The sequence below is a fragment of the Prunus avium genome, chromosome 2, assembly GCF_965620075.1.
Source record: "Prunus avium chromosome 2, drPruAviu1.hap1.1, whole genome shotgun sequence".
NCBI lineage: Eukaryota > Viridiplantae > Streptophyta > Magnoliopsida > Rosales > Rosaceae > Prunus > Prunus avium.
In genome coordinates, this window is record NC_142285.1 from 38683177 (window position 1) to 38697874 (window position 14698).

At 36.0% G+C, this 14698-nt stretch overlaps 3 protein-coding genes across 3 annotated transcripts; 1 reads left to right on the forward strand and 2 right to left on the reverse strand.

Annotated features, from left to right (window-relative positions):
- Positions 1-1327: 1327 nt before the first annotated feature.
- LOC110756685 (uncharacterized) lies at positions 1328-3058 on the reverse strand. The gene is made up of 3 exons (XM_021958136.2): positions 2791-3058; positions 2241-2366; positions 1328-1757 (listed from the first exon to the last, which is right to left on the reverse strand). Exons 1-3 carry the CDS (start codon positions 2945-2947, stop codon positions 1441-1443), a joined length of 600 nt encoding a protein of 199 aa, XP_021813828.2. The 5' UTR covers positions 2948-3058; the 3' UTR covers positions 1328-1440.
- A 786-nt stretch (positions 3059-3844) lies between these two features.
- Positions 3845-10196, forward strand: LOC110756681 (beta-hexosaminidase 1-like). Its single transcript, XM_021958133.2, has 15 exons — positions 3845-4546; positions 4642-4725; positions 5145-5180; positions 5875-5986; positions 6111-6181; positions 6309-6439; positions 6875-6891; positions 7035-7083; positions 7747-7847; positions 8113-8172; positions 8723-8756; positions 8888-8986; positions 9183-9242; positions 9332-9582; positions 9714-10196. Exons 1-15 carry the CDS (start codon positions 4199-4201, stop codon positions 9887-9889), a joined length of 1629 nt encoding a protein of 542 aa, XP_021813825.2. The 5' UTR covers positions 3845-4198; the 3' UTR covers positions 9890-10196.
- Positions 10197-11320: 1124 nt separating this feature from the next.
- On the reverse strand, positions 11321-13051 carry LOC110756577 (uncharacterized). Its single transcript, XM_021958015.2, has 3 exons — positions 12877-13051; positions 12230-12355; positions 11321-11705 (listed from the first exon to the last, which is right to left on the reverse strand). The coding sequence occupies exons 1-3, from the start codon at positions 13049-13051 to the stop codon at positions 11389-11391; spliced, it is 618 nt and encodes a 205-aa protein (XP_021813707.1). The 3' UTR covers positions 11321-11388.
- Positions 13052-14698: the final 1647 nt, after the last annotated feature.

The following is a 14698-nucleotide window of genomic DNA, read 5'->3' on the forward strand; positions in this document are numbered from 1 at the left end:
ATTTTTATGGATTTCTCGAGGCTCAAGCATGGAAAAGGATGACTGTCGCTTGAACTTTTTCGAAACCAAAACAACTTATAATTAAAGGCAAAATTATGCTAAAGAAATACATTCCAATCAAAAAGCTCATATACCAAGTGTTTCATGATCAAAAGTATCGCAAGAATGACGGATCCCATTACAAAAGGAGGCCATGAGAACTACAAAAGAAAAAACCTGCTGCAGTTAAGAAAGGGAATTGATGAGTAAAACACAAAGCAAGATACAGTCAACAGTAAGGTTAAGTTCGGTATGAAACTATCAGTAATTTTAAGGGTCTAGGTATCAGCACACGCGTGTTGTGGTGTTGATAGCCATCAAGATTGATGTGATTCCAGGTTTCGGGTTTCAAGGTTCTGGTGCAGATTGATATTTCGGTGAAGTGATGGTGCAAAATAACCATTGAGTGTAGTGTACAAATTAACTATAGGGGACCAAGAGCTTTTCTTCCAGTTTCCCACTTACTGGTTTCACTTTGATTTACTTAGAGACTGAACATCTGGTGATTGACACTGGGATTCTGATTGTTCATGGCCACATATATTTGACAATTAGAATCACAAGTTGAAAACCAAGAAATTTAATATTCCATATTATTTATCAGATTAAAGATCATTATTAGGAAAAAGAATATTGACAACCACGACGGCTAGTCATGAAAGCGATACATTAAGAATTGCAATGTTGCATGAGAAAATGCAAGCTCAAACCCAAATATGAAGATAATATACGAAAGTTATACCACTTGAGCATGCAAGCAAAGCCCCCATCAGCTCCAGATATAATGCTCTTGATCAATGGCACAATCTTGCTACTTCGTGCTACATTATATCCCAAAAAATATTTTGCCTGAGATAAGGCAATCACAATGGCTGAAGCAGTTGTAAAGCCAGAAATGACAGAGTGGCTGATGAAGCGAATAATCCATCCTAGCCTGAACGGGCAAAGATTATAATAATGTAACTGAAACTAAGGTGATGATGATCCAAAGCCAAACCTAATTTTATGATGACTAGTACAAACAAGACCTAATCAACATCATATCATCAACAAGTTTTAGGCTCTGACTTCTTTAGATGTCAAAACGGAATGTATAAACTGCTGAGTGGCATAAGTTTCAAACTCATATGACAACTTGTACTGAAAGTTGGAAGTTTTAAATATGTACTTTGATTTTAGTATATAACTTTTATTTCAAGCATAAGAATATAATAGACAATGACAATGCATCTGCTGCATATTGCAATTTATTTGCGATAAAAACAATACAATCTGTAGGCATCTAAATGATAGGATGCATGCATGGCTAAACAAAAACATGCCCCACTTTTGGCAAACGACATAAAAAAACACTCCTTTCTCTTTTGCTTTAACTCTAGAGTACAATTAATTTTCTATTCTCTACTCTTTTGGAGGACAAGCCTTGAAAGAAATATAACCAGTATAAGGGTCGCAAGTAAAAGGAGAAGACAAATTGCGTTCCGGGCACGTATCAAACCAGTGGTCATATAGCTTCCCACAGGTTATACAATCCATGAGCATTGCACGTCCACGGGTATGGCCGCATTTGGCACAACATGAGTCTCTAAACCTACATCCGCAGATAGTACAAACAACCGAACAACCTTTGCCAAGAATTGCGTTCTTTGGGACATCATACTTGTAGGGGCAAAGTTGCGTAATGTGATCATCCACCTTTAAACAATACCTACATTCACCTGTGTGCAATTTGTAGATCAATTGTTAAATACAACAAAAGCAATAAAAATAATTACTTACTGTTTATATAAAAAAATTACAAGGAATGAATGAAGATGATACAACCAAAAAATAATTATTGTGAGCACATGACATAGAATTACAACAAATAAATTGATATTATGTCATAAGAAGAGATTAAAAAATATATATATGATGAAACATATGTAAATACAGTATGCATCTTATATATATATAATCAAAAGCATACCAATAGGATTAGGATGGAGGATGGAGGAGGGACGTGGGAGGGCTATCTTTTTTTTTTCTTTTCGTCTCTAAAATTAATAGGCCAAAAAGGTTTTGCCTAGTGAAAAAGAGCTTTAATTTGCAAACTAGTTGTCTCAAGTTCAAAGCCACATGACAACTCGGTAGTGTGTGTGAGACACCCACCTTCCCCTTGTAGTTTATACTATGGCTTGTATCATAAATAAAAAACATACCAGCAGGAACAGGAGGGTCCGGTTCCTTCAAAAAGTCAACATTTGGTGCCGTGTGGTTAGCAAAATAAGTCATAAGTTCTTCAAACCTCCTTTGTTCTGCAGTCTTTGGTGGTTTAGGCTTGTTATCTGTTTGCATGCAATTACATATTGTTAAATACAAAAGTAAAAAGGAGAAGAATGGGTTGTAACGTCAAAGAAGTTAGAAGGAATGACATTGATCCTATTATAACAAATAACTATATTATTAAATATCGGATATTCATCATGCACGCACCAAAATAACTTGACTGGAAAAGATGAAAGTGATTCAAATTGGGATAATATATACATCCTCTAATTACACCAACAAAAGTAAAACAAAAACAACAGTTTCTTTTTCCCAAAACCACACAAAGCCCAATAATAAAAGAGACAAAAAATTTGTTGAGAAATACACTCAGTTAACCAAATGGAGTAACGATCTTCCTCTAAAAGTATTTTGCACATCAAATAGAACTAGGATATTGTACGAAATGAAATTCTACTACATAAACCAAAAAAACATACATACCCATTGACTTCAAAATTGAATTCCAAAGTGACTTATCGGTGTCATAGCCGACCCTCTCTTGCGAGGAAAGGTCCTTTCCCCCGACCAGCGACTGGCCAGCCATATTTGGCGAGCAAAGGAAAAGGTCCTCTGCAGAGCAGTTGTTATCAAGCACCATGTGGGGAAGAGATTGGGAGGGATTTTAGGGTTATAGGCTTGGCGTAGAGATGAGATTGTAAATATTGAGATTAAAAAGATGGGTGCTTGCTCATATAGGCGTGGACATGGCTTTTTTGTTGTTGTTTTCTTTTCTTTTTCTTTAGACCCAATGTGTGTATGTTTTCTTTGGACATATGGGTTCATTTTTGAAAACAGAAAGAGTATTGACCTAAATGTGTGTATGTTTTCTTTGGACTACGGTTTTCTTAAGGGAACCCAAAGGCATGGGAAAAAACTCCATTAATTTGTAGAAATTAAATTACATGGCTCCTTTTACGAGAGTTTTAATTTGAAATAAGTTATGGAGACTCTTTGGATTTTCTATGTTGTTTTCACCTTTTATTTTGTGAGAATTTTTCACACCTCTTTGTGACAGCTTTATATTTTTTTTTTTGTTCTTAGGTTGCATTCTTAGTTGGTATGCTTATATCTGAGTTTTTTAAATCATAAGTGATTGTTAGTGGATGAGCCCAAGATTGTGCTAATTTTGATATTATATTGCTCCATTATTGTAATGGCTCTTTGTGACTAGTTTGTATTGGCTCTTCGTGGCTAATGTCTTTTTTGGCTGAATTACAAATGCAATCCCATAATTTCTCACAAATGAAAAAATTACATGGATGATGTAAAACATGATTTCAATTACAACCATCAACTAAGAGAGTATTCTCTACCCCTACAATGTGTTATGTGGGTTCGAACTTAATACCATTAGTCTGCAAAGTAATGTCCTTTTTCATTGGATTAAACTTGTTGAAAACTAAGAGAGATTATGAAGGGTATCTTAAACCACTCAGGGCTTAGTTTAAGCTGGATAATACTTGTCGATGTATGTTTGGACAAGACTGGAACTAGATTATTATAAAAAAACCTAGAGAAATTGTGGAGAGAATTTTGAGAATAGCGATAGGAATCCTCTTCTGATATTTTCGTTGAGTCTTGCTCTGTCTCTTACAAATGAGAACGAAAGGTCTTGGCTAACAATTAAGTAAAAAGAAAGCTCTATGGAAATTTCCTTCCACCATGAGGATTTCATCTTTTTTGATTCCGTTTATACCAACTTTGTCTTCTTCTCATCATCTCCATCATTGGATGTTTCACCTACTCCACTCTCTTCTGTCACAAAACACAGACCATACTCCTTATTTTATCGAACACTCAAAACTCAAAACTCAATCCCATTTCTCATTTCTCAGAATTCAGGCAGGCCATGTACACCTTGTTCTTAATCTTGTTCATCTTCTCTCACTCACTCTGTGTTCTGCAAACCCAAGGCCTTAATTCAGCTGATGAAGTCAACGACTCTCTAACGTACCTATGGCCTCTGCCTTCCGAGTTCACCTTCGGCAACAAGACCCTTTCTGTCCACCCACAGCTCTCGCTCGTTGTGGGCGGGAACGGAGGCAACTCTAGCATTCTCAGACTTGGGTTTGATCGCTACAAAGCTATTATATTCAAGAACAGTCATGGGGTTTCTTCCTTTGATAGAATAAGGGGAAGGAGACTGTCCTATGATGTTACTAAACTGAAAGTTGTGGTTCATTCAGATAGCGAAGATGTGAGTTGGGTTTTTTCAGAAATTCAGAGTTTGCATTTGTTTTTGAGAAAATGATTGTGGTTTTGACTTTTGATAGCGAGTTTGGCTATTTTCAGCTTCAACTTGGTGTGGATGAGAGCTATACTTTGTTGGTGCTGAAGAAGGATGGCCAATCGATTGTTGGGGAGGCCACCATTGAGGTAAATTGAGGATTGAATATTGTGGTTTTTCAATTCTTTGGTGTATTCTGACAATAAAATGCAGAAGTAGATGACAATTTGTTGTGAATTGCACTGCCCTGTTCCCTGGATGGGTTAAGCTCTTTGAGCCAGCAATTTATATCAAGCAAAACATATATATGCTTTCCCATCCTGCATTGAGTGCACTGCATGAGGTTAACTGATAACTAAAAAATGGGGATGAGAGGTTTCAAACCAAAGAACTAAGAATGTCTTGCAAGTCTGCATTACTAAAGCTCTGGCTCTGACTAGTACTTGATGCGTTAACATCAAAATTAATCAATATCGATTCACATTTTGGAGTAAATGAATAGCAAAATAATGGTATGGATGTGCTGACGTTCCATGGATGTTGATTTTTGTTCCCTTTCTGGTTGCAGGCAAACACTGTATATGGTGCTCTGCGGGCGTTAGAGGTATGTATGATTGTTACTACATTGTGTTACGAATTAGGCATGGTGATGTACAAGCCCATGTATATAAGTAGGGGGGGTTGTTTTCGTGAGTTGGACTGCAACTTGACTATCAATAAGGCAATTGAGGAAGAGATTGAGGTAGGCACTAGGGAGAGACAAGCTATCAATTTCTTTCCAGTTAAAGGATAATAATGGACTTTGTACAGATGAGCAACAGATGGAAATCATGTTTCCTCCATCTCTTGCTCTCTCAAACTGAGGTGCATGAGTGAACGCTTACCTGAACCTCTGTTGGGTTTGCAGCTGCCAGTCAAATGTCAAATGTTACTGGGGTACTGTTGATCTAGTCCTGGGTAATGCATCACTTGTGATAAGTTGTTCCTTTTACTGGTGGCTCCTTATCAAATTACGCCATTTTGAAATTGTAGAATAAAGATGTCATATGTTCCTCTGCTAACTCTGGTGGTTGTCAAAATATCTGCTTGAAATGCTTAAGTATTTATTGCTTACTTATATAAATAATGAATGAAATGTTTTTGGATTAGTAATTGAGATCAACTGTTGGATAAGCTGCTTGATTTGTATTCATGATAGTATGCTTAACAAATCTCTCATTGTGCACAAATAGGCATGGCTATGTTTTGTTCCAGCCTCTCCCTTTCCTTATTCAATCTTCTCTTTTGCAATGTTCTAGACATTCAGCCAATTGTGTACTTTTGATTACGGGAGTAAATCTGTACTAGTAAACAGGGCACCCTGGTCCATACGGGACAGTCCAAGGTTTGCATACAGAGGGCTTTTGCTTGGTAAGCTACTATTTTTCATGAAAGAAGGAATTCTCTTCTAAGTTCATTAATTAGTTTGTCCTAAAATGATTCTTAGTATGTCCTAAAATGATTCTTAGTACCCATCTTTTTCACACTTTTGCAGATACATCAAGGCACTATTTACCAGTTGACGTGATTGAACAAGTAATTGAGTCGATGTCATATGCTAAACTTGTAAGATATGTTACCCAGAAGGGTTTTTGCACTTGGATTCATTTAAGCACCTTCCTGATATTACACTATGATTTGTTTCTCTAATGTTTTTTCATGTAATACTGATGTTGCGAATTACATTAAGTAGAATGTTCTTCATTGGCACGTCATAGATAGAGAGTCATTTCCTCTAGAAGTACCTTCATACCCAAAGTTGTGGAAAGGTTCATATACAAAGTGGGAGCGCTACACAGTTGAGGATGCACTTGAAATTGTCAGGTAAGATTTCTGTAGATTATTCAATCCTCATTAGCTTTTGAACTTCTTTGAAGAGCTGAAGATTACTTGTGTATTCCGTATTCATCCTAATCATTGCATTCTAGCTGTTGAAAATAGAAAGTCCTATGATACATCATATCTTCAGAGAATCTTAAGATGGATTATGAACCTAAATGGGACTTATTTTGAAAACTATGATAATGGCAGTGATTATTACTGATTATCTTAGAGTGAGATAAAATAAAAAAGAATGCTTGCAGAGGACTACAAATGTGAACCTGAAAAAGTAACTACTGAATTATTCTTGCAGCCTTCTAAATATATAGCCACGTCTTCCTGTTTAATCTGCGTATCTGATATGCAGTTTGTGCTTTCATACTCTTAAATAGACTAATTTTGTGTTTTCTTCCCACGTTTTGACATGTTAATGTGAAGCTTTGCCAAAACAAGAGGTGCGTATAGTCTTTATTTCCTTACTGGGCTTGAAAATAAGCTTATGTTCTTTACTATTCCTTGTTGTGTCCTTAGCCTGGTTGGACGCGATACAATCTATTTTACATATTTTACTTGATCATTTTGCATGTTTCTGTGGCAGGCATCAATGTTATGGCAGAAGTAGATGTCCCTGGTCATGCAAAATCATGGTAAAAAAATTTTTCAATATCAACTTTTGTCTTAAGCTAATGTTGTGGACATATTAACTGTCCTCTTAAGCTAATGACTTGGACATATTATTGTAGTTAAATTATTTTTAGTATGATAAAAATGGATTTTTCAGCCTTTCCCATCAAGTAGCTATTTTCTCTAAGCTAGAATTGGATGCTTAATTAGTATGGTCTGATCAAATGAAGGGACATAGCTTACTTATTTTGTCATGGCTTTCTAGGAACTGAGAGATTGAAGAAGATACTTAGTTGTCAATATAATAATACCCAATTCTTTCTATACAAAAGGGTAATTTTTTTTTCCTATGATGTCATGTTGTAATCTTGGATAACTTCCACTGAAAATGATTTAGAGAAGTTGAACATCACAACATGATTACTGCTTACCACTATCTAGAATCGTCTCTGGAGAAAATTCTTTTCTCATTTACTATTTGGTCTGGCAGAACTGAATTTTTTCGTTTATGGTACTTTATTTTTGTGCCTTACCACATGGGCACTTGCAGGAAACTTAAATTACAGTAGCAAACAGATCAGAGTTTTTCTGACATTGCATTCTCATTGACGAATAGTGCTTTTAGGTCATCTGGTAAAACTGCTAATTTTTGAAAACTCAAACCCGTTCTTAATTCTCTTGCACAGGGGCACTGGATATCCTAATCTTTGGCCTTCCACTTCCTGCAAAGAGCCACTTGATGTATCAAAGAGTTCAACTTTCAATGTGGTTTCTGGAATTCTGACAGGTTAAGCTCATGAAAACATTTACCCTGTTATTTATTGCGTGCTTATAGATTACTTACTGTATGGGTATCGAGTACTTCTCTCTCTCTTTCTCTCTCTCTCTCACTGATTACACACTTGATGCATAGAAGTAGTACCTTGAAAATCATGAATATCATGTCCATGTATGATTTCTACTTTAAAAAATATATAATTTTCTGTAGCTACTGTGGCAAATCTTGTGTTTATCTTCCATATACTTATGCAATTTTAGTTTCCAATGTACAGATATGAGAAAGATTTTTCCCTTTGAGCTATTCCACTTGGGCGGTGATGAAGTTAATACAAGTAAGTAAAACCTTTTGTTCTAAGCTATTATTCAGCAGTCATTTTATTCACTCAAGAATGGAGAAGTTTACTCTTTTTCTTTATGCGACACTAATCTTTGTGTTATTTTTTATATAAATTTTTTGTGATAAACAATGAAATTATAAGTACATTGCTTTTATAAAATTTTGGTGCATGCATAACTTTTATGAGCTAGAGAGTGTTGTATTGTTCTCTATATCCTGATAAGGTCTTAGAGGAGAATCTACCAATTATTATTCGTTCTCCTTCCAAGAGTTTGAAGGAGTACAAATGTTTATATTTTACACCTACATTGAGATATCATAACTTGTAAGTGAGCGGATGACATTCTGCTCCTTGCAAAATATGATGGATCTGTGATGAGAGAGAAGTGATGTGTTATATTCTAAGGACCTGTATGTAAACTCGTGTATCGTGTGATTGTAAATTTTCATTAGATGTCATGTGCAGAACCTCTCTCTCTCTCTCTCTCTCTCTCTGTGTTGTTTCATGCTTGCATACGATCTGATGTTATTTCAAAATTTGACAGCTTGTTGGAGCTCCACTCCACATGTGAAGCAATGGTACTCACTTCATTTGGCATTTTCATTATCTTTCAGATCTTATATGATTACAATTTGCATGTAATCTTCTACCTTTTAAGCGATGATTACAATTTGCATGTAACTCTGTGCATTGGTCTTTATACTTGTAGGCTTCAGCAACACAACATGACTACTAAAGACGCATATCAGTATTTTGTCCTCAAAGCACAAGAAATAGCAATTTCAAAAAATTGGACCCCGGTAAACTGGTATGTCTAATATCAATAGAATTGTTACCATCCTTTTTTGTTCCCTCGTAAATTCTTGCTAGGTTTTTCATCAGTTTAAAGTTATGAATAAACAGCTTTTAAATAAAGGAATTCAACTATTCAAAGAGTGTTTCGTTGTTTTTGTTTCTCAATACTGTAAAGAATCATGTGAAAGATTTAAGTTTTCTTACCACAGGGAAGAAACCTTCAACACCTTCCCAACAAAGCTCAATCCAAAGACTGTAGTGCATAACTGGTGATTTTCTTCCCTATGCACAGTTTTATGATGGCATCAAGTGAAGCTCTAATGGTCTTAAGCACTTTCTAACTTTATAAATGCAATAGGTTGGGCCCAGGGGTTTGTCCGAAGGCTGTTGCCAAAGGTTTCAGATGTATTTTCAGCAATCAAGGTGTTTGGTATCTTGACCATCTAGATGTCCCTTGGGAAGATACTTATAATGCTGAACCACTTGAAGGAATTAACGATGTTTCTCAGCAAAAGCTTGTTCTTGGAGGAGAAGTATGCATGTGGGGTGAGACAGCTGATACATCAGATGTTCAGCAAACTATTTGGCCTCGAGCTGCTGCTGCTGCTGGTACGTAGTGAATTAAGTTGATTTAGAGTCAATCTCCCAGGTGTGATATGTATATAAGCGAGTACTTGGTGCTGTGTGTTTTCTGGGTACTCTTGAGCTTGAGACTGAATGCCATTTCGTTTTCCCTGTAGAGCGTTTGTGGAGCAGGAGGGAGGCAACATCTGCGCGAAATGGGAATTTAACTGCACTGCCTCGGCTAAAATACTTCAGATGCCTCTTGAATAGACGTGGAGTTCAAGCTGCTCCTGTGACCAACTTGATTGGTCGAAATCCTCCAATTTGGTCTGGGTCATGCTATGACCAATAATACTTGGATTATCATATTAGGTGATTTCATCAACTTCATCAAAATGAATTAACACAGGACTGGACTGATAGTTATTCAATTTTAAAACAGGCGCCGGATTAGATTGTGACTGTTTAGGAAACTCTATCATTCTATGTAATAGGCCTGCATTTCAACCATTCTATGCCAAGCTCACCATGCTCTCTTTACCATCCCAATGTTTAAAACAGAGCTTGCAAAAGTCTACATTGGTTATTTTAACAATTCGAGAACGATATGTAGCGAATCCAAGAGAAAATGAATAACTAACTAGGAAATTTCTTCTTCTTCTTCTTTTTCTTTTCTTCTCAAGCTAAGATTTTGGACTTATGGTTGATAGAATGTAGACAAAAAGTGAACATTCCATCTACAATCTATTACTAAAGCAAGTATACTGTGATCACTCCATTTTCAAAACCTACACACATGGTTGAGTTGCCCAAAGGATGTCTTAGAGACTGAACATCTGGTGATTGACACTGGGATTCTGATTGTTGATCATGGCCACATATATTTGACAATTAGAATCACAAGTTGAAAACCAAGAAATTTAATATTCCATATTTATTTATCAGATAACCACGGCTAGTCATGAAAGCGATACATTAAGAATTGCAATGTTGCATGAGAAATTGCAGTTGTAAAGTCATAAATGACATAGTGGCTGATGAAGCGAATAATCCATCCTAGCCTGAACGGGCAAAGATTATAATGTAACTGAAACTAAGGTGATGATGATCCAAAGCCAAACCTCATTTTATGATGACTAGTCCAAACAAGACCTAATTAATGTTGTGGTATGATCGATATAGGATTATATATCTCCTGATTCTGGATTAGCTACGTACAATTACCAACAACATCATCATCAACAAGTTTTAGGCTCTTACTTCTTTAGATGTCAAAACGGAATGCATAAACTGCTGAGTGGCGCAAGTTTCAAACTCATATGACAACTTGTTCTGAAAGTTGGAAGTTTTAGATACGTACTTTGATTTTAGTATATAACTTTTATTTCAACTATTTTCCAGAGGTTGTCCAAGCATCACTTGGCCTGGCCCTCATATCACATGCATGACACTGCGATAATATCTTTGAATGTATTTCCAACTCCATCCTTATTCTTCAAACCTTGGTCATTCATTCCTAGTTATTGTTTAGCAAGTCTTTAAATTAAAATAAAGTATACTAATCCCATAAGAGAAGAACAAAAATGTTGAGATAAAAACCACCTTTTACTTGAGACATTTTGTAAATAGATGGATTGTATTCCCACATCTTCAAGCATAAGAATATAATAGACAATGACAATGCATCTGCTGCAAATTGCAATTCATTTGCGATAAAAACAATACAAGTTGTAGGCATCTAAATGATAAGATGCATGGCTAAACAAAAACATGCCCCATTTTTGGCAAACAACATAAAAAAGCTCCTTTCTCTTTTGCTTTAACTCTAGAGTACTATTCATTCTCTATTCTCTACTCTTTTGGAGGACAAGCCTTGAAAGAAAAATAACCAGTATAAGGGTCGCACGTAAAAGAAGAATTCAAATTGCGTTGCGGGCACATATCAGGCCAGTGGTCATATGGCTTCCCACAGGTTCTACAATCCATGAGGATTGCACGTCCACGGGTATTGCCGCATTTGGCACAACATGAGTCTCTAAACCTACATCCGCAGATAATACACTGAACCGAACAACCCTTGCCAAGAATTGCATTCTTTGGGACATCATACTTGTAAGGGCACCGTTGTGTAATGTGATCATCCACCTTTAAACAGTACCTACATTCACCTGTGTGAAATTTGTAGACCCATTGTTAAATACAACAAAAGCAATAAGAATAAATACTTTTTGTTTTTGTTTTTTTTTTTGGGTTAATGAAGAAGATAAATCCCAAAAATAAGTATTGTGAGCACATGACATAGAATTATAACGTATACGTAGATATTATGTCATACAACGAATACATGGATATTATATTATAAGAAGAGAGAAAAAATATATGATGAAATATATGTAAATACAGTATGGATCTTTTTATTATATTATGTATAATCAAAAGCATACTAATAGGATTAGGATGGAGGAGGGAGGAGGGAGGAGGGAGGAGGGAGGAGGGAGGGCTATCTATTTTTTTTTTCTTTTCGTCTCTAAAATTAATAGGCCAACAAGGTTTTGCCTAATGGAAAAGAGCCTTAATTTGCAGACTAGTTGTCTCAAGTTCAAAGCCACATGACAACTCGATAGTGTGTGTGAGATACCCACCTCACCCTTGTAGTTTATACTATGGCTTGTATCATAAATAAAAAACATACCAGCAGGAATAGGAGGGTCCGGGGCCTTCAAAAAGTCAACATTTGGTGACGTGTGGTTAACAAAATAAGTGATAAGTTCTTCAAACCTCCTTTGTTCTGCAGTCTTTGGTGGTTTAACCTTGTCATCTTTTGTTTCCATGCAATTACATTGTTAAATACAAAAGTAAAAAGGAAAAGAATGGGTGATAACGTCAAAGAAGTTGGAAGAATGACATTGATACTACTAACAAATAACTATATTATTAAATATCGGGAATTCATCGTGCACGCACCAAAATAACTTGACTGAAAAAGATGAAAGTGATTCAAGAATTTGGGATAATATATACATCCTCTAATTACACCAACAAAAGTAAAACAAAAACAACAGTTTCTTTTTTCCAAACCATACAAAGCCCAATAGTTTACAAAAAAGCCTTTGGTTCTAATTAAGAATAAAAACAAAATCAGTTATAGCTTAATCTGATGAATTAGCAAAGGTTTCGACCAACTTCAATTACTTCCCAAAGACAAAATTTTTGCTGAGAAATACACTCAATTAACCAAATGGAGCAACAATCTTCCTCTTAAAGTATTTTCAAATCAAATAGAACTAGGATATTGTACAAAACGAAATTCTACCACATAAACCAGAAAAACATACATACCCATTGACTTCAAAATTGAATTCCAAAGAGACTTATCGGTGTCATAGCCGACCCTCTCTTGCGGGGACAGGTCCTTTCCCCCGCCGCCGTCCTTATCGAGCACCACCGATTGGCCAGCCACATTTGGCGAGCAAAGGAAAAGGTCCTTTGCAGAGCAGTTGTTATCAAGCACCATGTGGGGGATTTTAGGGTTAAGGGCTTGGCGTAGAGATGAGATTGTAAATACTGGAGAAATTTTTAAATGTTCCAGGTACACCACGTGTCTGGTGTACCATCCAATAAACATAGAACATGTGGAATTATTATCCAACTTACTGCATTTCTTCTTATGACATGTGGCGGACTGCATTGGACATATTCCATATGTCTTCCGTCTATTGGATGGTACTCAAAAATTACTCTACTGAGATTAAAAAGATGGGTGCTTGCTTATATAGGCATGGACAGAGCTTCTTCTTTTTTTTTCCTCTTTTTCTTTAGACCCCAATGCACGCATCTGACGTCTTTAATAAGCATAATGCACGTATTAAATGTTTTTATTCTTTTATCATTATTATTTTAAATGTGTTTATGTGGTTTGTTTTGTTTCCTGTTTAGCCCTTGTTCTTTATTTTTTCCTTCCCTTTTTATTGTTAGTGCCGTATGGAAGACACGTCTTGGAGGGTTTTGGTACAAGATTTGATATCAAAAGTTATCTCTGTTTTTTGTCTCCCCATCTTACTGTTTTTTGTCTCCCCATCTTTCTGTTTTTGTTCCATTAGATCTTTTTTTTAAAATTTTGCATCTTTTTTCTAGTGTAATGTGTACTATCCCCAAAACAAAAGGGTAATATATTTTTTTTTATTGATTTCTTGAGGTTCAAGCATGGAAAGTCTCAGTTCATAGAGTAATATTTTTTTTACTTCCTAAAACAACAATTCTCATCTTATAAAAGGATGCCTACCGCTTGAACTTTTTCAAACTTACAAAACAACTTATCTTTCTTTCTCAACAACAAATTGGAGAGCCTTGGAGAGCCGAGTTGAGTTGAACTTTTGTTTTGCATTATGACTGAGACATATTCTACGACCAATCAAGACTTGAAGGTTTGTGACATTGACACTACTTATTAGAATACAATTATTATTACTTTCTATCATACAGTGTGTTAAATCTATATCTATCATACGCACTTACTAGCTTCATGAGACATATTCTCATTCTTATTTTCTTATCTTTTCTAACCTAATGAATTTTAAATTTTTATTCAGGTAGAAGGATGGGGCACACCAAACATCGGTCTTATTAGTAATAAAGACTCTGGAGCAATCATTGTTGGCGTCAATACGAGGTCTACAAGTCCTAATAATAAAGGATTTATTTTGAATGAGGGCGCAAATTTTTTTTTGTATATGGAGAGTTGCAATGTACTTGCAACTATGGCCGGAAATTCCATAGATTGTATGAATATATTATGTAGTGTGGATAACGTAATTGGACGTGCATGTGGGAACGTAGTTAATAATGGCATCCATTGTGCACCAGAAATAGTAGTTAATGATGGCATCCTTTGTGCGCCAGAAATGGCCCGTAGCTATATTGCTGACTGGTTTGAGAAGTGTGGGCGTTTACTTGGGAGGTCTACACGGTATGTTTTTGAGGGGTGTCTTATTATGGCTGGATGGGATGCAAAAGATGTTCCTTATGTTTGTGATGTTCAACGTTATGGAGTGACTTACGCAACCAGATCAGAACAGTGCGTTGGATTTGTGAACGGAAGCGGCCGTGAAAGGGTTCTGCAATACTTCCACGATTGCGAGCTCGAGAATAAGGTCCTGAGTTC